This window comes from Telopea speciosissima, chromosome 6, assembly GCF_018873765.1.
Source record: "Telopea speciosissima isolate NSW1024214 ecotype Mountain lineage chromosome 6, Tspe_v1, whole genome shotgun sequence".
Taxonomy (NCBI): Eukaryota; Viridiplantae; Streptophyta; class Magnoliopsida; order Proteales; family Proteaceae; genus Telopea; species Telopea speciosissima.
Genome location: NC_057921.1, coordinates 53886552 through 53910629, shown reverse-complemented (window position 1 = coordinate 53910629; position 24078 = coordinate 53886552). Strand labels below are relative to the sequence as shown.

At 40.6% G+C, this 24078-nt stretch overlaps 1 protein-coding gene and 1 long non-coding RNA gene across 3 annotated transcripts in view; one reads left to right on the top strand and one right to left on the bottom strand.

The window, feature by feature from the left end:
* Positions 1-8306, bottom strand: part of LOC122664436 — an 87191-nt gene extending 78885 nt beyond the window's left edge. The window contains exon 1 of the long non-coding RNA XR_006333335.1: positions 8286-8306. This is a non-coding gene — a long non-coding RNA (uncharacterized LOC122664436). The remainder of the gene's footprint in view (positions 1-8285) is intronic.
* LOC122664430 (zinc finger protein BRUTUS-like) lies at positions 308-23750 on the top strand. 2 transcript variants are annotated; one of them, XM_043860239.1, is made up of 14 exons: positions 308-815; positions 4308-4517; positions 13750-13944; positions 14065-14432; positions 15011-15236; positions 15548-15716; positions 15811-17031; positions 17191-17362; positions 17449-17670; positions 17774-17911; positions 21833-22067; positions 22209-22268; positions 23087-23158; positions 23253-23750. In XM_043860239.1, exons 1-14 carry the CDS (start codon positions 519-521, stop codon positions 23391-23393), a joined length of 3726 nt encoding a protein of 1241 aa, XP_043716174.1. In that variant the 5' UTR covers positions 308-518; the 3' UTR covers positions 23394-23750. The 2 variants fall into 2 exon arrangements, with proteins under 2 accessions (XP_043716174.1, XP_043716175.1); XM_043860240.1 differs by lacking the exon at positions 22209-22268.
* The last annotated feature ends 328 nt before the right edge of the window (positions 23751-24078 follow it).

Genomic DNA, 24078 nt, shown 5'->3' with positions numbered 1-24078 from the left:
CTTCTTTACCCGTACCGTTTCCTATCAGGAAAAAAATAACAAAAAACAAAAAACTTTATGAGAGAGACAGTGGAAGCTTACGAGGACCTTACCTACCAGCCATGATAAGATCATAAGACTACTACCCTTTCAGCCAGGAATGATGTACACGTGCCATTCACACGTGTCAAGCGATCCCTCGTCTCAGTCACGTTCTCATGGACATCCCTCGCTTGCTGACGTGTAACAAATCTACATGCGTGGCGGATAAAAGCCACGTGGCGTCAAGTATATAACGCTGTTCCAGTTCTTCCTCATCAACAACCGCAGTAAAAAATTTCGTATTCTGTGTGTGTCTATCCTTCGCTCCTTCGTTCCCCCCGTTCCGTTTCTCGTTGAACGTAAACGAAGAACGTGGACGGAAATAGATTGAAGAGAAGACAGATGAGATTAATGATTCTGTAAAATCTAGGGTTTTGGATGTCTTCTTCTGCAATTCGGATTTGGTTTTTCATTTGTGGTTGAATTTATGTTCGTTAATGGCGACTCCGTTGACAACGGGTCTTCAACGCAGAGATGGAGGTCTAGCTATAATGACCGGACTTGTAAATCCGGTGGATCCTTCTTCTTCTAAACCTTGCTTGAAGAATTGTGCTCAGAAATCTCCAATCCTTATCTTTCTCTTCTTCCATAAAGCAATCCGGTCAGAACTCGATGGGCTGCACCGAGCTGCTATGGCGTTTGCAACTGACCAGGACGGTGACATCGGACAGTTGTTCGAGCGTTGTCACTTTCTTCGGGCAATCTATAAGCATCACTGCAATGCCGAAGATGAGGTGTGTTCGCTAGTTTCTGCAACTTTGCTTGTCTTGCAAATTATTCAAGAATGAGACTTGAGATACTTAGGGCTCGATTTTTTGTTTGTCCTTCATTTTTCACCTGAATTTGATGCTTTTGAATGGTTCTTTGTTCTCTGGATATTATTCGACTGAATTTGCCCTTTCCGTGTTTCAATTTGTGTATTAATCCTTATCTGATTTAAGACAGGGCTGATTTAAGACAGGTTGGGGTAATTATATTCTTGTATTTCCTCCTTATGTCGTGTAATCACTCCTTATTAGGAAAAAAAATACTTATATTAATTATTAGTGATTAATTTTTATTATTAATCCTGATTCGTGTGAGACAAAAGATTGCAAATTTTAAGCGTGAGCGGCCTTTTCTTTATTACCATGTTTTTTTCTTCTTTATCTTCTATTCCTGTAATTCCTGGATACTGCCTAATTAATGTTGCAGCGGTCCCATACTACTGTAAACGTTTTAAAATTCTATTTTCCTGTGTTACAGAGTTTCATTTTATAGTTCGGTTAATGGGTTCATGCATTTGTGAAACTGTATAAAAGGGCGTATCCAATGCATGAGGCTCCCGTCACTGCAGGGTCTGGGGAGGGTCATAATGTTCGCAGCCTTCCCCTGCTTTCACAGAGAGACTGTTTCCAGACTCGAACCCATGATCACTTGGTCACAATGGAGCAACCTTACCGTTGCACCAAGCCCGCCCTCTCATTGTGAAACTGTATATGAGCTGATAATAAAAGCCCATTTTGTAAGTGCATGAGAAGTAGTACATTAGTTGGGCACGAAAAAAAATCCAAATATAATCCCCGCACATTTTATACATCTTGCATGAAGAACAGAAGGGAAAACATTCTTACATATTAAACTTTCTAAAGGGACATACTAGAAACCATGAGTTAAAATTCCAAATCTAGTTTCTTCTTGACATAGTAGTGATAGTACACCCATGGTACTTTAGGTATGTGGTTTGGAATCTTAAATATTTTGATATGATTTCTTTAATCCATTTTGACGAAGGATAAGCATTTTCTCAATTATTTGGGTTTAGCTGCATAAATCCTGACCCATGTGCTGTAGTCCTATCCAACCCCAGCTTTTAATGAGCCTGACATGCACCTTGTAATTCTACTAGAAATTTCATACCATACAACCATTGACACAATTTATTTCTGACATTCCTCCTTACGTCTCCCCAAGCTCCCCAAGATACTGTTAAGTTCTTTGTTGACATTTTTTTAAAAGTTTTTAATCCCTTCTTTCTTTATCTTCTACTTTCTATTTTTTTGTATATATATATATATATATATAAATTAAAGGGAAGTTAGTATTTGGATACTTGTGAGACACTTCCTTTTTTTGGCCCTGGTAATTCTGTGACATTTCCTTTCTCTGCTGCATTATTATTGATTATTTAATATAGGGGTTTGGATGAAAAGACAACTGAAACCTCAAAAGCTCCATTTTCTCCAAATCTAAAGTGAGACAGAGATCATAGAAGAGACCAAATTGAGACAATTTAATGAATCTTGGATTGACAAGCAACACAGAACTGTTTTAATAACAGAGACTGCAAGAAAATAGTAATAGATAAGCAACAATAACAGGTATAGGTAAACCCTGCCGTGGCTTTCAAGAAAATGCTTCCTAATCCAAGATATCAAATAAACATCTGATAAATTGTGGGCCTTAACCTATATAAATAGACCTTAAAAAGAACCTAAAATAAATAGAAAAATAAAGGAATAAAGACACTAAATGTGTGGACTAGTAGTCCTCTTAATTAGACTAGATATCTAGCTCAACTTGGCTTCTTTATATAAGACTGTCTCTAAACTAATTTCTTGTTTAAAACTTATCTAAAGTATCCTAACCAAAAGAGAGAGAGAGAGAGAAAGAGAGAGAGAGAGAAAAAGAACCCTGCTTGAAATTTACTCTATTTCTCCCCTTTAAGGCTTGCAAACACTGATGGAGATTCCTCCGCATCAGAGACTTGAATACTAGGTTCTGATAAGACTAAAGGTTTAAGTCGTGAATCATGAGACTGATCGAAAAGCCTTAGGAATTCTACTTAGTGACATTCCTTGCTTTGGGTTCAAAATGTGTGGGTACAGGTAGGATTCGAATTGAACTAATAGTAGCAAGATTTAATTTTAATTGATCCAAGTGCACAATCCATAGTTTGCACTTGTAGACTTGTAGTATGCTACAACAACAATTGAGTCAAGAAGAGAAGAAAGAAAGGAGGATGAGAAAGAAGAAGAAGATGTTGCGCAGAAAAGAGTTGGGAAGATTAGGTCGATAGCTCTCTCCTATAATAACTAACATGACATTAAGAAAAAAAAAAGTAAGATTACATAAATGCCCCTTTACTAACATGTAATACACGTGTGCTTATGTCCCATTCTATTTACTATTCTACTCTCACAATATGTACGTCTTACACTCATCCTCAAGCTGGAGAATAAATGCCATACATGCCCAACTTGCTCAAGAGGGTATGGAACTGCAGTGAGTTGATTCCTTTGGTGAACACATCAGTTAGCTCATTCCCTGTCTTCACAAAGGGAGTGCAAATGTTACCGGAGTATTGTTGGATGAATCCCTTACAATTTAAGTCTCTCTACAAAATAGAAACTATGGCTGGAATGTAGAACACCTATCCAGCCGTTCTAGAAGCACTACTAAAGTAATAAGCAATATAACCAAAACAGAAACTAACATCTAATTTCGTATAGACCTCACAACGCCCATATTTGGGCTTATAGAATGGGCCCTTTACAAGACAAATTCCCAAATACTTGGCCCATGACCCAAATAACCCAATAGCGACTTAAAATTAAACATATTGGTCCATGCTTGTTCCTTTTTATTTATCAAAATTATTGTAGGCATGGCTTACCCGAATGAAGAAAAGGAGGACCAGCTTACGAGTAAGTAGTACTAAAGTCTGTTGGTAGGTAGGGTAAAGTTGTTGAAAATTAAACATATTGGTCCATGCTTGGTCCAGTCTAATGGCGTGGTTTTCTGTTGACTTTCTTGTTCTTTTGAGCTGCATCAGCACATGTATCAATATCAGAAAAAAGCTTAAGGTGTCTGACATGCTAGCATTTTGTAACATGTTACAGTGGCACGTTATTGAAGTTAAAATTTTGTGTTTCAGTGTTAGTTTAGCCAATAAGAAAGGTAAATTATTAGCTTTCGTTGATCATGTGTGCTGGTGCAATGCTCTAACACCCTGCACTATTGATGAACATGAGTACGTGTGTATATTACATGCAGTGTATTTGTAAATTATGCCAAATTTGAGACATGGAACCTAGAAGTCTGGTCTATTGCCTCAAGCTCTTCGTAAAGAAGAGTACGACCAATTGATATTTTTTTCAGGAAAAGTATCAATTGTTAAGAAATTTTCTTTTCTCTTTCTAGGTATTAACTAAAAGTGCAATGATTTACTACTTTTGATACTACAGGTCATTTTTCCGGCTCTTGATATACGTGTGAAGAATGTAGCACGGACATACTCCCTTGAGCACAAGGGAGAAAGCGATCTTTTTGATCAGTTGTTTGAGCTGCTAAGTTCGAAGTCAAAAAATGATGAAAGCTTTTGGGGAGAGTTAGCCTGTTGCACAAGAGCCCTTCAAACATCAGTTAGTCAGCACATGTCAAAGGAAGAGGAGCAGGTATTAATTTTTTTCTCTCTAATCACTAGTGTACATAGTTTTCTCATTGTATTCTAATGGTCATTGTGGTGAATTATATACTGTAAGTAGAGACTCCCTTGGGAGCTTGATATTCTTTGAAGTGAGTATGTGCTGAAATCATATTTGTTAAGTCACCTAGACGATCCAAGGTGATGGCCAAGCTGTCACAGCTGTGACACTTGTGGAGGCACGCATGTGCGTGGTTCTTGGGCCTAGGATGGCCATTGTTCCTGGCATGAGGTATGTCAATGCACCATGTCTTCATGTTGGCGTTGTGAAGAAGTGTAGGGGCATTTTTGGAAACCAAAGAATCTTGAGTCTGAAGTGCTACATTATGATTTTTTGAGGGGGGTTGATGTCTCCTTTAGGAAAAGGAGCCAAGGCATAAAGGCTATCTTGTGGAAGGGTGGTGTGCCTCACCCTCCTTGGTGTCGTTGCTTCAGCAAGACATTGTGGCTCGCCAGAAGTAAGGCATCGTTGTGGCGTTGGCCTGGCCATGTATGCATTGATAGCATAGGTATTCCACAGGCGGATACCATGGGGATAAATCGTGGCTTGCCAAAAGTAATACAAACAAGTGTTTCCTTAGTGGGTTGGAGCACTTACGAGGGCTATGTTACCGGGAGGCACTAGCATAGTGTTGATATATACATTTACGCTGCCCTTCCCTAACAGTTTGGGCTTTTAGGTGAAACGGTAGCGAACTTGGTAACAAAGCAGGGAGGTCAAGTGTTCGACTCCTGGGAAGTGCATCGGAACAGTTTTCCCGACATTTTTTCTCCCTCGGTGCCACGCGAAGGAAATGCCGCGTGAGATCCACGTGCAAGGACCGTGGGATCTTGGCCTGTACATGTGGGGGAGTGTTGATATACACATTTACGCTGCCTTTCCCTAACAGTTCGAGCTTTTAGGTGAAACAGTAGCGAACTCAATAGTGCACTGTCGAGCAGCCAGAGGTTCAGATTTGTGATGCTATCAGTATCTCCCATGTGTGAGTAACAACAGAAGGCTTGAGCAAAATGACTATCCCACGTATTGTGGTTTGTGTGTGTCTTTCTTGGGGCATGACTTGGATTCGGCGTACCTTGGGATGTGTTTGTGCTGGTGCTAGCTACTAACATGCACTGTGCGATAGTGGTGGCCCGACGTGGACGACTGTGCCTTACGTCTATCAAGCCCTCGGTATGTGTTGTGGGGAGCAATATGGCTCTATTTCCATTTGAGTTGGGCTTTAAGGGCACTGTGGGTGCAAGCATTGTAATTGGCTTGGTCATGTCTTCGAATTGGTGTGGCATGGCTTGCCCTGTGGGCTGTGGCTATGTGGCACTAGTGAGAGGTTCGATGATGAGGGAATCAATGGTTTAGATGAACATCCTTGTTGGGATGCAGGGAAGCAATTAATAGGTCATTGGGCTTGGCCCGTCAAGTGGCTTTGGATGTTAGGGAAGTGTCTTGGTGGGATATAAATAAGTGACAATGTGCACTAGGCCAAGCAAGGCAAGATGTAGTGTGTGGCTTGTGGCAAGTTGTGTCCCGTCGAGAATTGTGAGTAAACGTTTGGGTGAATGTTAAAATGGCTTGGATGGTATTAGGCTGGCCTTGCTTAAGCATTGGATAAGACGCTGCACGGGCAGTTTGAAACCTGAAAAGAAATTGTCCGTGACAAGGTGCCTTGAAAGCCTAGGTGTCGCCTTACCCAGTAAGTTCTATACATTAGTGTTTCGTAGGTATATGTACATATGTCACACATATTTTAGCAACAATATAACATATAAAAGAGACATCAAGCATTAATTGATTACATTCATGAAAGCATTCAACAAAATGCACAAAATAATAATGGGTAAAATATTCAATTAAAACAAGGAGACCAAGACAATGACTTGGAAACCATGGCAGTTGTCTTATTGAATAAAACAATGCAATAGGTTGCCTTATTTATAAAGGCTGGGTGAAAGAGGCACCGAGCTCTGGAAGGAGAGGAACAATAGAAGACATGGGGACATCAGGCGTACTGCTGGTTCGATTGTTGAGCGCATTAAAGGCTGGTTGAAAGAGGCACCGGTGCCCGCCTCGGTGGGTCGGATGGCTTCCTCCAGGGACAGCCTAATACTCCAGTGTTTTGGGCTTATATCTCAAACCCCCAAGTTGCGACGCCCTATTCCAGTTTACTGGTGTCCTCCTCTCGCTTCTGTAAAGCTTAACGTGGATGGGGCGTGTAGGGGAAACCCAGGAATTGGTGGAGGTGGTGGAATAATCAGGAACTCGAATGGTGTGGTTCTGGCGGCTTTCGCTAACTTTTATGGAGTGTGCACGAACTTGATTGCGGAGCTAAGAGCTTTGAGGGACGGTCTGCAGCTGTGCCATGCCCTAGGTTGCCTTGATGTGGTGGTTAACTCGGACTCGGCTGCCACCGTTCGAATGGTTAACCATCAGAGGTGCAATCTTTGGAAAGGTTGGTATTGGTTCCGAGAGGTGTTGTCCCTAGTGGCTTCGACTAGGGCTTCGGTGTCCTTTGCCTATCGTGAAAGCAACAGAGTGGCAGATTGGTTAGCTAACCTTGCTTGTGATTCTGGGTCTTCGACTTCTTTCCACCAGGGGGGTCTACCTGTTCTTAGGAAGTAACTGTTTCTGGGTCGTTGTCTCTTTTGTGGGTTGGGAAGTGGCTGTGCTGAATATAGTAAGAGTGGCTGTTCTCCAGGGCTTGGGGTAAGGTGGTATGTCCCCCCTTGTATTCTTTGATTTATTGATTGTTTCTAATAAAGCTCTAGGGGCTGGCCCGGGTCCCAGGTAATATTCGGGTTAAAAAAAAAAGGTTGCCTTATCCATAATAGAATGCCTTGTCTCCTAGATGCCTAGGTGATGCCTTGGCAATTATGGCTGGAACTGGAGCTACACAATCTGAATAAAATAGTGCATACTTGGATAATTAAAGAAATCTAGTGGACCAATATTGGATTGTCGAACAAATAATAAATAATACCATTCATTATCATAAATGTACCTTATCTTCGACAGTGCTGGTCATCTACATTGGTATCTATTCAGTTCTGCTTTTGACATTTCCGAATTACTTTGGTTCTATGACATCACATCATATGTTTGTCTTTGTACGTCAGCATTTAGCTTATTTGCATAATTAAACTTGGCTAGATATGATTCATGCCACCAAGATATAATTTTCTTCCAACAGATAAGACATCGCTATCCTTCAATTAATTTATGGTGATTTCTAGTTACTACCCGTCTACCCCGGCCCCCAACCCTCACCCCCGTAGACATCTCATTTTGTCCCCCTGGAGACATTCTTGGTGATGATGCACAAGTGTTTTGGAGCAGTGGGAGAGGTCCAATTTCTAACATAAGAGACTCCATGTAATCTTAGAGATGTTCGGATTCAAACTTGGGAAAATGACCAAAATACCCCAAAAGGGTTGACTGGGTCAAAAAAGTGGTCAAATGGCCTTGAAATCAATCCAAATTTCTAAAATAGATTATTTTCAGAAATAATATTTTTTTATTCAAAAAATGGTTTGAAAATGATTTGGACATTATTTTAGAAAAGATTCCATTTGAGCTTTATAGGACCCAAGTCCAAAATGGTTTCTAAAATTCATTCCATTTAAAAGTACTTGAAATAAGATTTCCAATGCCTTTTAAATCATTCAATTTGGATTTATAAATTGGGAGTTATGGTTTTTTAAATATTTAAATAATTTTTTTATAATTAATTAGGATTAACCGGACCAGACCTGGTCCAAACCCGAACCGGACCAGATAAGGCATGTGCATCCAGTCAGCATTTTGACGCCATCATAGGTTTCTTCGATGTGGAAAACCCTGAGCCGACGTCAAAATCCTATTCTACGACGTGCTCTCGATGTCGAAGACCTTAATTTAGACATTGAACAAAATCCATCCAACCTTGCCCACCTTTAGCCCTCTAATCCAAGACTTGAAAAGCAGACAAGAACTTCTCTCTTGTCTATGTATATGAAATTTCTGAGTTCTCTTTCCCTTCCCCACCCGCCACCACAACCCGCTGGCCTTACTGTTGGTTTTAGTACAAAAAACTAGTCCGAAGTCGACAATTCGGGGTCCGCCGCCTTCGGTTATTTGCATGGAGTCGGATCTCCTCCCACCTAGTGCGTCGCTCAACTGCCGCAGAGGTTGTGAGCCAGTGAGCTTCCTTCCGTTAACTCGATCGACAAACGAACCTACGGGCGGGCATTTTCAGGGAGTAGCCCACTTCTTCATACACTTCCTGGCACATACATTAAGGGAGCCATTGTAAGGTGACTGAAACACCAGAAACGGGAACTACCCTAGCTAATGATAGAGGCAAGAGCACTTTCCAGCCAGGTCCCATTGATTGATCATAACGATATCGTGGAAATGCTGCACGGACCCATATATATAGGAACGGAAGGGGGCAACTCATCTTTCTCATCTTATGAAAGATGAGTTGCCTTGTATCGGGTGAAGAGAAGAGGGTGGTAGATAGAATGAACAGTCGACTGCCATGGGAGAGGGAATCAACTAGGAACTGGCATCTCCTGGTCCCTTCCAACCATTAAAGGTACGTGCTTATTACAGACAGTGTGGTTCATGATCGAGCGAGTACTCTTCCTCATCCGGATGGGTACATTGAAATCTGGGAATCTGCAGTGAAGTATGAGTCTTTATTCCGAGCTTTTCATGCCCATAACTTGGTTGGATAGGCTTTGCTCGACCAATGGACAACTGGGACACATTCCCAAGTCTGAAGCACTATTTGGAACCTGTAAATTGTGGTTGAACATGAATTGAACTGGATTTTGATTGGTATCAACTATCAACCCCCTACCCTGTTTTTTACCATTTATGGTAAAGTCATCCATATCTAATCCAAAATTCGATGGTTTTGGATGAGATTTTATTTCTTATGAAGCTGAAACGTTGAGGAGGCCTCCCTAGGCTATAAAGGCCTTAACCCCATGTCCACAAGCACCTTTAGAGTGCAAGAGAGCCCTTTTGGAATGTGTTCTGGGATATTGCTTGCTGCCTTTTGTTCTTGCTTCTCAACCTGAGCTGAGTGTGTTCTCCACCCCAAGTTCATATTTTTGCTTCAATTAGGTATGCTTCTACCTTCTTCTTTGGTTTAGCATCGATTTAGTTTCCATATATTTTTAGTTTTAGCCTTGGCAGCAAGGTATACTGCCACTATCTTATTAGGCAGGGGCGATATACCTCTTTCTTGCTTTTTTTATTATTTGATTTTGCCTATTTTTTAACCATGATTTCTCTACATTAACATAAGTTAAGCATCGTAGTTTGATTTCTCATGTTAGGGTTTTGTTCTCTTGTGTCCATCCTATTCATGTTTGTATTGGGATTTTAATCACAATTCTTTCGTGATTTTAGTCTCTTGATGTCTCTGTTGTTCTCATGATTTACATCTTTGTTCCTTTTTTTTTTTAATTCTAATTTCATAATCGGGGTTTATCATATGCATGTAAGAATGATTATAGATTATTTAATATGTGATATCCATGCATTGTTTCTATAGTAGATGGATCTTTTTTTTTTTGGTGAATAAAAATCTATTACCAAACCCCAGGAGGGGGCGGGAGAAGGGAGGGGGGGAATATACAAGGGGAGGAAAAGAGGGGAGGGGGAGAAACAAAGCCTCGAACCTCTAGCTTAATTAAGAAGAGGAGGAGGCTGCAAAGAAGAAGAATCTAAACCCCAGGTTACAACAATATGCATGTTCCTTGGGGTATCAAAAATGGATCTACTAGGGATAAAACTGAGCTTAGAGGAAACATCAAAGGAGATGGCTTTCCAAATCAAGTCGAAAGACTGAGAGTTGTAGGTCCATCTCCTAAGATTCCTCTCCATCCAGATGTGGTAAATAGCGGCGCCAAACACGAGCTTCTGACAGTGTCACAAATAGTGTAGCCAGGGAGGGTCTTGTCTAACCAGAGCCATTCTCTATCGAAGGGCAAGGGTCTCCTGCAGCGAGGCCAAATGGTTGTGAGGGCTTTTTTCCAAATGGTGGAGGTAAAGGGGCAAGCAAAGAAGAGGTGGGCTATGTCCTCGAAACCAGACCAACAAAAGATGCAAGAAGGGGAGACAGGGATATTGCGGTGAAGAAGGAAGGCTTGGGTTGGGAGACAAAGGCTAAGAGTTCTCCAAACCGTGAAGCTATGGCGAGGGATGAGGCCTTTGAACCAAACAAGTTTGTGCCAAGGGACAACGGGGCTAGGGGTGCGAACAAAATTCCAAGCCGATCTATAACTGAAGAGGCCATTGAAGGAGGGGAGCCAGATAACCTTATCCGCAAGAGAAGGGGGGGAGGGATGGCCAGATTTGGGAGAGGATGGGGGGAAGGAGGGATAGGGGGGACCAAGAGCCAAGGGAGATGATGGTGGAGAGGGGGGGCAGATTTGGGAATGCCGGAGGAGTATATCAACCTGGGACCAAAAACATTATAGAGGATTCCCATAGGGTGCCAGGGGTCAAGCCAAAGGGAGGTGGAAGATCCGTCTACAATAGTAGAGGAAATGGCTCTAAGAGCAAGGGGGCGAAGAAGGAGAATCTTACGCCAAACTCAAGAGGAGTCAGAGGAAGTGGGAACAGTCCACATAGAGTCATTTTTGAGGAGGTGGGAGTAAACCCAGGAGACCCAGATGGAGTCATGCTTAGAAGAGATTTTCCAGATTAGCTTCAAGATACCCGCGGGCCGCGGTATTAGAGTCACGGATACGGCGGATGCCGAGGCCCCCCTCAGATTTGGGGAGACAGATGGTCTTCTAGCTAATTGGATGGAGAAATCTGGAAGCTTCTTTCCCTTTCCATAGGAAGGCACAGAAGAGGTTTTCCATAGCTTTGATGGTGGCTTTAGGGAGGCCATAGATGCCACACCAATAGATGTAGGAAGATTGGAAAACCGATCTAATGCATTCAAGCCTGCCAGCATAGGAGAGGAGGTTACTTTTCCATAGCTGGAGCCGTTTGCGGATATTGTCGAGCATGGGAGTGCAATGGTGCCTGGAGAGCCTAGCCGGGATGAGGGGGAGGCCTAGGTATTTGACAGGGAGGACTTCGATGGAGAAGCCGGTCAGACGCAAAAGGGCGTCTCTGTCGGACTCGGGGATTCCAGAAAGAAAGATTTTGGATTTGAGGAGGTTGATGCAAAGCCCAAAAAGATTCTCAAAGGGATGAAGGGAAGACATGATGGCCGAGATGGAAGAGGGGGATGCCTTTGAGAAGATTATTAGGTGATCAGCAAATGCCAGATGGGTGAGGTTGAGGTGTTTGCATTTGGGGCATAGTACAAAAACTCGTTTTGTCTCGGTCGAGATTTCGAGTATCTCGGTCGAGTCAAAACGAAATGCAACATCGAATTGAAAAAATACAATATTTCAAAATTTTCGGAAATTTCGGTGAAATTTCGGAAATCTTGATAATTTCGGTCATCTCGTTTCGGAAATTTTGGAAATCTCGGTCATCTTGGAATTTTACACCCACAAATGACCAAGTAAAACTAAAAAAAAAATACCATATTTCGATGTAATTTCGGTATCTCGAAAATTTCGGTTAGACCGAAACATCGAAATGAAACGAGATTTAAAACCTAGATTTGGGGATAGGCGGATAGCAAAGATTAGGTGGAGGTCAGTTTTGGTTTGGAGGCTCCTAGAGAGGACTTCTAGAGCAAGGGAGAAGAGGAAAGGGGAAAGAGGACAGCCTTGGCAGATGCCCACTTTGGAATGGAAGAAACCGGCGAGGGAGCCATTAACAAGAACAAAGAAGGAAGGGGATGAAATGCAAGCGGAGATCCAGCGGCCGAAAGCGGGGGGGAATCCCATTTGGGAAAGCACATCGTAGATGAAATCCCAACGGAGGGAGTCAAGCTTTGTGGAAATCAATTTTCATGAGGGCAGCAGGCGAATGGGATTTGCGATCAAAACCACGCACAATAGATGGATCTTAATCACACTGGTTTCAATATATGCTTAGGATCTTTTTTTTTTTTAACTGCAGTGATTTGCATTTCTTTTCATGTATAAATGTTCATTAACTTTGTCTTATAGCACATGCATAGAGGTATGTTTCCTCTCCATTCACATTATTTTTTCTAATTTCTCACCATGATGTCTTTGATCTTACTTGTGGTATTGTATGCAGATTATGATGTGATGCATGTGTTTAGGTTAGAATATTTGTTACCTTATAAAAGTACCAAGTAAATAGGAAGATCGGTTTAACAGGATGGGGACCGAGGGGCCTAACGCCTTCCTTGGTCCGCAGCTTGACTCAAACCCGATCTCACGGTCGGACCAGTTCAACTGGAGTCATGTTCTGTTTTGGGTCCTAGACCCTAATCTACATGGTGACTCCCTATTCATTCCTTCTCTCCCAAGAGGAGGATGAGATTCCCTTCTTTGGGAGGACAGGAAAAAATCACTGTTCTCACACCCCACCCCAAAAAGAAAAAAAAGAAAAGGAAAGAGAAGGAACCGTATCAATGAGTTTTTCGAGTTATATAGATTGTTGAACCTTCAAAATAGGAGTTATACCCATATTTGGTATATTGATTATTAAGTGCAAAACAACATATGAAATCATATCCTCACCATACTTGAGTAACTAGGTTTTACTCTCTATTTGCTTGTGATTCTTAGATCTGAGACCATTACTTATATGCTTTACCCAATATATTTGTAAATTCATTTCCATGTATATCCTTTCCGTACTTGGGTAACATATGTTGTAATGTCTACGTGCAAGAGGTTTGCAATTCTGAGACTGGCACTGCCATACTTCCTAAATCTTTCCCATTCTACAATGAGCGTATTATCAAGCTGTAAAGGATATCTAGATTTCAAAGGGCCATGAGGTCTCTTCCTCTTACCCTCTTAGGCAATTGAGCACTAAAAGAACAGGCGATGAAATTAAAATATAAATGGTTACCTAGAGTTGTATGTTGAATTTAATGTTAAAACACATGTAACAAAATATATTATGGTGTTATGACTGATTCACAAAGTTCTTAGATGGGTATCTTCTAGTGCATCCATTAATCAAGTTGCAATGTGATGGCAAAATTCCCCATGTGCTTATATGTTTTCAAAAATATCTATCGTGCGATGTAGATATATACACTATTTGAGCTCTCATTTAAAAATGAACTTGAACAATATCAGTTTGTCTTTGACCATGGCAGGTCTTCCCCTTGCTCATTGAGAAGTTCTCATTTGAGGAGCAGGCTTCATTAGTCTGGCAATTTTTGTGCAGTATCCCTGTGAATATGATGGCAGAATTCCTTCCCTGGCTTTCATTTTCCATTTCATCCGATGAGCATCAAAATATGCTGAAGTGCTTGTGCAAGATAGTCCCAGAAGAGAAGCTTCTGCAACAAGTAATTTTTTCAATCTTGGCATGGAACTTTCTTTTGTATCCCAAAAAACAGTATCTATTCTGTTTGGTTGTGTTTTCTTCAATTTACATTGTGGTTGACTATAGCTTGCGTTAAATGAAGGTTATATTTACATGGATGGAAGGGAAAAAGGTGTCCGGTATTCATAAAAACTGTGAAGATGATTCTCAGCTTCAGCGTTCTGTAGATTCTGAGGTAGGCATATCAATTGATCAGACTGAGCAAGGATCCTGTGCATGTGGATCTTCCAAGATTGGGAAAAGAAAATATTTGGATTCAAACAGTGAAGTTACTGATTCTACTGATGTCCATCCAATAAATGAAATATTGCTTTGGCATAATGCTATAAAAAAAGAGTTAAATGATATAGCAGAGGAGGCTAGGAAGATACAACTTTTTGGAGATTTTTCTGATCTATCAGCTTTCAATGAGAGGCTGCAATTTATTGCTGAAGTTTGCATCTTTCATAGGTATCTAATACATCATCTTGCTTTTGTTGCAGTTCATTTTCTGTTCACAAGTTAATCCACTCTCAAAGTTTGAGGGCCTTCAAAATGTAGTATGTTACTTGCAGAACTTGAGCTTTATTTTAGAGTAGTTGAATTTCATACCGAAAATGACAAATAATCAAACGTATTTCCCCCTGTATAACTCCTTGGTTTGGTTGCAAATTTGTCAATACCTGTGGCAGTCCCAACACAAAATTCAGGAATATCAAGTCTCAGCATAGCTCCTAGATATGCTAGGCCACAGTATTACAAAGGCTTGGATTCTTTTTGAAGCCCATGGTTTAATGTTTGAAGAACCACTTGCTACCTTCAATAGAACCCAAGTTTGAATATCCTATTCTTGGATGGGCACCTACGAAATGTCATGTTGTTATCCCTATGTGCCTCTCACTCTTTGTCCAACTGCAGTTACTGTTGATTTTACTTATCGCAAAGAAAAATAGTGACTACATATTAGAGATCATTCTGTTGCTACTCTTGGATTTCATATATTCATGTTCATATTCTTAAACGAGCATTTCTTGCCACTCTGGCTGCAGTATTGCTGAGGACAAGGTTATATTCCCTGCGGTGGATGGAGAACTCTCTTTTGCTCAGGAGCACGCTGAAGAAGCAAGTCAGTTTAATAAGTTTAGGTGTTTGATAGAAAGCATACAAAGTGCTGGTGCCACCTCAACTTCAGCCGAGTTCTACACAAAGCTGTGTGCACATGCTGATCACATAATGGATACCATACAAAAGCACTTCTACAATGAGGAAGTACAGGTCAGCCTTATTTTTTGGTTCAATATTGAATCCTTCTAGCAGTGTTATGCAATGATTTTCAAGTTATGCACAAGTCCTGCATAGAGTGGTTGAGAGAACCAACTGGGTATTAACTATTGCTAGATACGTTATGAAGAGGCAGACGCTTGATCACACATTAGCTGCAGATTCTAGACTCCCTAAAATCAAGCCATTACTGAGAACAACCTTAAAGAAGCACTCCTTTTTAAGCACTGTCCAGCTTCAGCATTCCATTTAAACATTACTTTCTTGTCTCGTATAGGTGTCCATTAATTATTTTGCATTTGTAGGTCATTCCACTTGCTCGAAAGCATTATAGCCCCCAAAAGCAGAGAGAGCTTATGTACCAGAGTCTCTGTGTGATGCCCTTGAAATTGGTAGAGTGCATCTTACCATGGCTTGTAGGATCGCTAAGTGAAGTGGAAGCAAGATCATTTCTTCGAAATATGCATTTGGCAGGTGCTTGCATTGTCTATGTCATTTTAAAATGTTATGGCCACACATGCAGTGCTTTTTGGTACAATTCTAATTTATATGTGGTTATGTGTTACAGCACCGGCATCTGATACAGCATTGGTAACACTTTTCTCTGGTTGGGCATGCAAGGGTCGTTCAGAGGATGTTTGTCTGTATTCAAGTGCAATTGGTTGCTGTCCTGGAAAAAAGTTCACTGAAACTGAAGAAGACCTCAGTCAGCCATGCTGTGCATGTGCCTCTACATTTTCTACCAAGGGGGAACCAGTATTGAATCGCTCAGATGATGACCAGAGACCTGTTAAACGTGGCAATTTCTCAGGATCATGCAAAAATAATGAAATTGTAAATAACCGTAAACCATCTGGTTGTAATCAGGCTTGTTGTGTCCCTGGTTTGGGAGTTACCAATGGCAACCGGGGAGTAAGTTCTCTTACAGCAACGAAGTCTAGGCTTTCCTTGTCTGGCAGTCCTGCTCCATCTCTTAATTCCAGTCTTTTTGTTTGGGAAACAGATAATAACTCTTCTGATATTGCTTACACATCACGACCTATTGATAACATTTTCAAATTTCATAAAGCTATTCTCAAGGATTTGGAATATTTAGATGTTGAATCTGGCAAGCTTAATGGTTGCAATGAGACATTTCTTCGGCAATTTAGTGGAAGATTTCGTTTACTGTGGGGTCTTTACAGAGCTCATAGCAATGCTGAGGATGAGATAGTCTTCCCAGCTTTGGAATCCAAAGAGGCTCTACATAATGTGAGTCACTCGTATACACTGGACCACAAACAGGAAGAAAAACTGTTTGAGGATATCTCATCAGTTCTTTCTGAGCTTTCACAGCTTCATGAATCCTTGAGCAGGACCAATATATCTGAGGATTCAAGTAGAAGGAACTCTGATTCTTCTGCTGATCTGGGTTCTGATTTTATTCGAAAACACAATGAGCTTGCAAGGAAGCTTCAAGGCATGTGCAAATCCATAAGAGTTTCACTGGACCAACATGTTTTTAGGGAAGAACTTGAGCTATGGCCATTGTTTGACAGGCACTTTTCTGTGGAGGAACAGGAAAAAATTGTTGGCCGCATTATTGGAACTACAGGTGCAGAGGTGCTCCAGTCAATGTTACCGTGGGTAACTTCAGCACTTAATCAAGAAGAGCAGAATAAAATGATGGACACTTGGAAGCAGGCAACAAAAAACACAATGTTCAGTGAGTGGCTTAATGAATGGTGGGAAGGAACTCCTGTGGCATCTCAGCTGAAAGAAAAATCGGAGATTAGCATTTCTCAACAAGGTTTGTGCAAATACTTCTTCCGTTGCTTCTGTTGGCTCTTATATGGAGTACAGGTTGGGATAAAGTAAATGATATCTGATGACACCATGCTGATTTTGTGTTAGTTTAATATTTGGAATGTTCTCTTTTAATGCCATTTTTATTCTTATGCTCTTTTAGGCGCTGATATGCAAGAAAGCTTTGACCGGAGTGATCAGATGTTCAAGCCTGGATGGAAAGATATTTTTCGGATGAATCAAAGTGAACTCGAGGCAGAGATAAGGAAGGTTTCTCGAGACTCGACGCTTGATCCAAGGAGGAAAGCGTATCTTATTCAAAACCTTATGACTAGGTATGTTTCTTCTCACCTCCTAAGCATGTAATTGTATCTTGGATCATGTATCCTGCATACTCTAACCAGTGTATTGGTTCTGTTAGTCGATGGATAGCAGCTCAGCAGAAGTTACCTCAAACAAGAACAGGGGAAGGTCTGAATGGTGAAGATGTGCCTGGATGCTCATCATCATTTCGGGATCCAGAGAAACAAGTTTTTGGGTGTGAGCATTACAAAAGAAACTGCAAACTCCTCGCTGCTTGCTGCGGAAAGTTATTTACATGCAGATTCTGCCATGATAAAGTCAGTGATCATTCAATGGATAGGTAACTCTCTGGAATTCTGTATGGACAGTTCAGGTGGAAATTTACTTTCCCCTCCTACCCCCTCTCTCTTTTTATTTGTTGGTATCCTGTGCATTATTTGCAGGAAAGCAACATCAGAAATGATGTGTATGTGCTGCCTGAAGATTCAGCCAGTTGGAGCAATTTGCTCAACGCCATCCTGCAATGGACTTTCAATGGCAAAACACTATTGCAATATCTGCAAACTTTTTGATGATGAAAGGTTAGGGAATTCTCATCAGAAACCCATTGATATCTTTTAGCCATGCAAATGGATGTACATGCTAGAATCTGGATATAGAATTGTGCAGAATCCCTTCCCCACCCCAAAAAAAAAAAAAAAAATTCTAAACCTTTTTTCCCCTTAAATTAAAACTTTTGCTTTATTGGTTATGTATGTAAATGTATAATAGATGTCTTTTATTTAAGGTAATCTCTTTTACATGCTAAAAAAATAATAAATTTTACCCAAACGCATAAGGGCAATTTTTCCTGTTATTCGACCTTTAGATGTGATTAGATCCCAGGAAAATCCCATGTAGGTTTCCAGCTGCACAATACTTAGACATGCCTTTTGTTTGAAAATATGATATGAAAAAATCAAATATCTCTATGAATTTTATATTTGTAAAACTGGAAATGCCTAATTTTATTATGCTATTACTTGGTAACATAAATTTGTTATGGGATTTCAAAACTTCTGGAGGGTTCCTGTAGCCAATATAAGTATTGAATTTGAAAGTGCAAAAAAGGAAATCCTTCAATATTCCTTCCGTTTGTTACTGTAGAATCGTCATGAAACATGTTCTCAATTCTCTATCCTTATCTAGGAATTTTTTTGAATAAGATTTCTGTCATTTTGTAAATGTGATCTTGGTATTGTCAAATTAATTAAAAATCTAAATTAACAAAATAATTGGTCACTGCTTGCACTTTGAATAATAAGTAATAAATAGAAACCCTCCCAGGATCGCATATAGGGACAAACCAATAGGTTCAGTTGGATCCAATAAACTGAACCAAACCCAAAACAACAGGCTCATCTTGTCTTGTTGCTGGAATTCTGCATCAACTCTCCCGTCTTGAAGAAGAAAAAAAAAACTGATCCACGAGTTTTGTAGGGTGCCAAATCAGATTTACATGATCATCCTTCAATTGTAAGTAGAATGCAACAACTGTCAATTTCGTCTTCCATCCTTCCTTAGCTCTGCTACCAAATAATGTAGATTGTTCCTGAACCAGTAAAGCCAGCGAGAGGTCAATTGCAACAGGGTTGCATATAGGGACAATTGGACAAACCAATATTTATAACAGAATTTTCTAACACTTTTTTTTTAAACATATGAAGGAAGAATTAAAAAGGGATATGACCTAGAATCACCACTAGGTCTGCAGGAAGGGCATCACCACCAATCCCAACGTAGCTGGAGTTATATCACCACAGTCCAAGGAATAGCATCACTACTGACCAAAAAGCAGAAAACCCAATATCTCAATAACTTGAATTGTTGGAGGTTGTGCCTCTTTTTTTTTTATATCATGTGTTTGTATTCCAAAATAAGTAAATCTACAAACTAGCTACTCTTTTAGAAAGGAGATCTAATTTTTATTACACAAAAATGAAATCAAAATAGCAATTCCTAGATTGCTATTGATTTAGTAACTAAATCTATTACAAAATAGAAACTAGAATAAAAGAACTATCACAACATAGAAACTACAGTAGTAGTAGATATAACTTCTAACAACTTTTTTTTTGAACATATGAAAGAAGAAATAACAGGGATATGACCTAGAATCACCACTAGGTCTGCAGGAAGGGCATCTCTACCAATCCCAACATAGCTGGAGCTATATCACCACAGTCAAGGAATAGCATCACTACTGACCAAGTAGTGGTCAGTCATATCCCCAATCTTCTAATCTCCTCTCCACGCAAATCACACAGGCCCACGTAAATCTTCATTCAATCTTCTAGAAAATCCTCAATGCCAATCACCTCGAAATCTTCTAAAACGAACAATAAACATCAAAATAGAAACTAACTATTTAATCCCGTATAGGACTAATATCTCTAATATTTGGGCTTATAGGATTGACCCATTACAATAGTAAACCCCAAAATATTAAGCCCATAGCCCATATAACCCCTTGGGTACTCAAATAAAGCCCAACTTAAACAAAATTTAAACCATAGGTTCAATTGGACCCAATAAACTAAACCAAACGCAAAAGCAAAAGGCCCATCTTCTCTTGTTGCTGGAATTCTGCATTACACCTCCCCATCTTCTTTTTGATAGACACCTAAAGATTTTCTTAAAGAGGGAAAAGAGAAGAGCAAGGTTAATACTGATACAACATTACAACATATTATACAATAACAACAGCAGCAGCAAGCAATATGGTGAAATGAAGACTCCCTAAGAGACTAGCCTGTATAATAGGGGCCCAAATATAAATCTTCTCTAGTATTTCTTGGCAGATTGATACCCAACATCTAAAAATGATCACATGAAATAAAGACCCCCTCTTTCCCACCCATCAGTTATTTAGTTGGCAGATTGAAACCCAACATCTAAAAATGTGGAACTTTGAAGGCGATCAAATGGCATTATAAGTTTACCTTGGATTGAACAATATCAATCTATCTGGGTGTTAGTCACACTGAGGCTAATGCTTGTCTTCACCTTCACGGTAGGGTTCAGGAGAAAAAAGAGAGTTCTTGGCCGCCGCTTTGGAGCAGCCTGGCCGTATGGCTGGGCTGCTATCCCCCATTCTCCCCTCTCCTTCTCTCTTCCTCTCTCTCTTCTTCTTCTTCCTCCTCCTCCCCCTTTCTCCACTTTTTCTTCCTATGTTTGGTTCTATCTGCACAGGTTGATGCCTCTCGAACCATAGTCACTGGTTGCTCGCTCTGTAGGGTTACCGTCTGGCGGGCTCGATTTGGTAGCACCTGCCGGTAGCCGCTTCGCTTGGCAAACTTCTCCGTCAACTGCTTGTTTGGCTCAGTTTTTCCTTCGTTCGTCAGCACCTCCGCCTTTGTCGTCTACATCACCGGCGCTCGCAACCTACCGCCGCTCGGTCGCCTGCCTGTTTGGCCTGCTACCTTGTGTCCGCCAGCCTCGCTTGGCGTCCCTCCTGCTGGTTCCGCTTGGCTCGTTCGGCCTTCGGCTGTTTCGCTGCAAGCTGCAAGGCCGCAGTCCGCAAGGCTGCCTTCTTTGCTCGGCCGGCAGCCTCTTCGCCGTTGCCCTCTGCAAGGCCGGCGCCCTCCATCATGGTGGTCTCCTTTGCTAGGCCAGCTGCCCGTTTGGCCATAGCCCTCTGCAAGGCCAGTGCCCCTCCACCTTGGTTGCCTTCTTGCCGGCAGTTCCCTGACTTCATCTTGGCGGCTAGGAAGTTGTTGTGTTGAGATTTGATGTCTAGGGTTTTGGGGGACCCTACCTAGAATTGTCTTTGTTGCCCTTCTTATTTCTTATGGGCTTCATTGCTCTTGTTTTAAGCCCATGTGGGCTTTTGTTTTGCATTGGACATGTACATGTGGGTTTTTGTCATCTTGTTTCTTGATAGCCTTATGGGCTTGTGTTGTAGTCCTTAATGGACTTTTGTTTCCCTTTTTGGGGCTTTAATACATTTTATAATCACCCAAAAAAAAAAAGTTACCTTGGATTTGTCCTACACTTGTAATGTCATTTCATTGTGTTGGTTTTTAATCAATAATTCTGTTCTGTGATCATCGAGGCTTAGTTTCCATCCGGAGACTACATGGTATATCTATCTTGGTGTAAGGTATGACCTTAGAGAATAGAATTACTTCCTTTCCTCCCACAGTAGCAGGTGGCAACTCCCTTTCTAACGAGTTGCTTGTACCATTTGAAAATCCAGAAAACCTTCCTGTTGATTAGTTCCCAAAGCATTCAAAGAATGCCTAATTTTATGTTGTTTGGGAAACAGAATGCGTAATTTTTCTTCTGTGGTTCATCTTTTTAAAACATGAGAATACTTGAATGCTTGAGGATCTAATGCTTTCTTGGATGACTACTGAATATGTCTATTTATGTTTTCCTGTCTGGTTACTAGGATAGTGTGGATGACTGTTGAACTAGTTCTTGGCATTTTTATTATTTAAATTTTCTGTTCATTCCTCCAGGACAGTATACCATTGCCCCTTTTGCAATTTATGCCGTGTTGGGAAGGGACTTGGCATCGACTTCTTTCATTGCATGACATGCAATTGTTGCTTGGGGATGTCGTTAGTGGACCACAAGTGTCGAGAGAAAGGTCTGGAAACAAACTGCCCCATCTGCTGTGATTTTTTATTCACATCAAGGGAAACAGTCAGAGCTCTTCCATGTGGCCACTTCATGCATTCAGCTTGCTTCAAGGTCTGTTGTTTCTTCTTCTCTCCCCCCTCCCGCCCAAAGAAAAAAGAGGGTTCGAACTGGTTTTCCCCTCTTAAATTTCTCTCTTATGCAAGAAAACTCAATGATTAGCTTGTACTTAGATTCTCTTTCTATTGTGAATAGGCGTATACTTGCAGTCACTACACTTGTCCGATATGTAGCAAGTCTTTGGGGGATATGGCGGTAAGAGATTTCTCTTCAAGTCAAATTTTCCTGAAAAAAAGGACTAAAAAAAGAGATTTTATCTTGTCTTTCCTTATTCTCTGTCTACGCATTGTTATTGACTTTAAATGTTTGGCTCCCGTGTTGCTTTTCTTTCATATTCAAAATAACAATTAGGGGAGAGATTAACTATCTGAATTTTATTTTTCCCTCTTTTCTATAATGGGTGCATTTGATGTTTTATCATTTACCCAATCAGTTATTTGCACACCTATTTGATTATGAGTAGGGGCAGTTGTTAATATCACATGCAGATATTGGCGTCAGAATATTCAGGTTTATTGTTGTCCCTCATGTTGAGACAGACAAGCAGACATTTATATGGACAGATGTAAATGATAGATCTGTAATTATCATGGACCTTTTGCCTGCTATTCAAATCTATATTTTATAAATGATCTCTGCTTGAGGCATTCCGGCCAAACTGATCAAAGTACTTAAGCAAAGGCTGCAACTTAGCCAGGCAGAGCTTCAGTACAAGTTATGTATGGGCTGGCTTATTCAACCAATTCATCTATGTTCAATAGTAATTTGTGTGTGTGGGTGTGCACATGCTTGTATGTGTGCACTCGGGGGGGTGGGGGAGAAATGTCAGTGGGACTATGCCAATCCTGATCTGTTCAATCTCAGTGATTTCATTATGTCAGGTGATATTTTTGTTGTCTGCGTGGATATTAAGTCTTATTATAGCAATGTGCATTCTGTTCTTGTCGAATATGGGGATATTCTTTCTATCCTTCTATGTTTCAGATCTCTAAATGATTTATCAACCCATTCAGGTTTATTTTGGCATGCTTGATGCTTTGTTGGCTGCCGAAGAGCTTCCAGAAGAATACAAAGATCATTGTCAGGTATGCTGCTGACTTAATTTTCTTGGATTTCTTTGAGCCTCCTGTCATCTTTTTTAAGGATAATGTTAATTACTGCTGAAGTTCTGTAATCCAGGATATTCTGTGTAATGACTGTGGTAAAAAGGGTACATCACACTTTCACTGGTTGTATCATAAGTGTGGATTTTGTGGATCATACAACACCCGCGTAATCAAAAGCGATTCAGCAAATTCCAACTGCTCAACATCAAATTAGTGTGTGGATCTGGGCTGAATGGTTTACGTGGTTTTCTCAGAGGTTGTTTGAGGTGTGTAAATATTCTTACCACCACCAGCAACATGGCTGAGTTTTGTAAAGTTCGTTACACTTAACACAGTCAAATTATTTTTTTCCCCTCATGTTTAGCAAAGCTACCAGGAGCCATATCACCTGAGGTAGTTTTATTTCTGTTTTAGTTTCATGTAAAAATGAAGCTGGTAGGAATCACAATCAAAAAACCATGGCATTTACGCCAGGCAATTGATTCATATAGCTTCTGATTCAATTTGCTTTTAATTCCAACCATGGTGGGATTTATATGTTCCACACTTATGCCATGTATGCTTTGATTCACATAGCATCAGGTTGGTTGGAACCCTTTTGTGACCTTAAGTTTCCAATAGCTCAGATGAGAAACAAGCTCCACCATGTTTATGCAAATAACAAAACATTCAGTTATGCGAAAATAGTTTTCTGTCTGGGAGTGTGTTCTACGTCAGCAGTCCCATGTGTCTATCTTTTTCCTCTTCAAGCAAGGCGGGTAGAGATGTCTTTTCATATGGGGAGGAGAGAGATGGACTCATGGGAGGGCTGGCTTAGGCCATATTCCCGGACAGAGTTCTTTCTCCCTAGATTTATTTAGTGATTTATAATTACCTCTTGTTTTTTTCTCTCCTTTCAA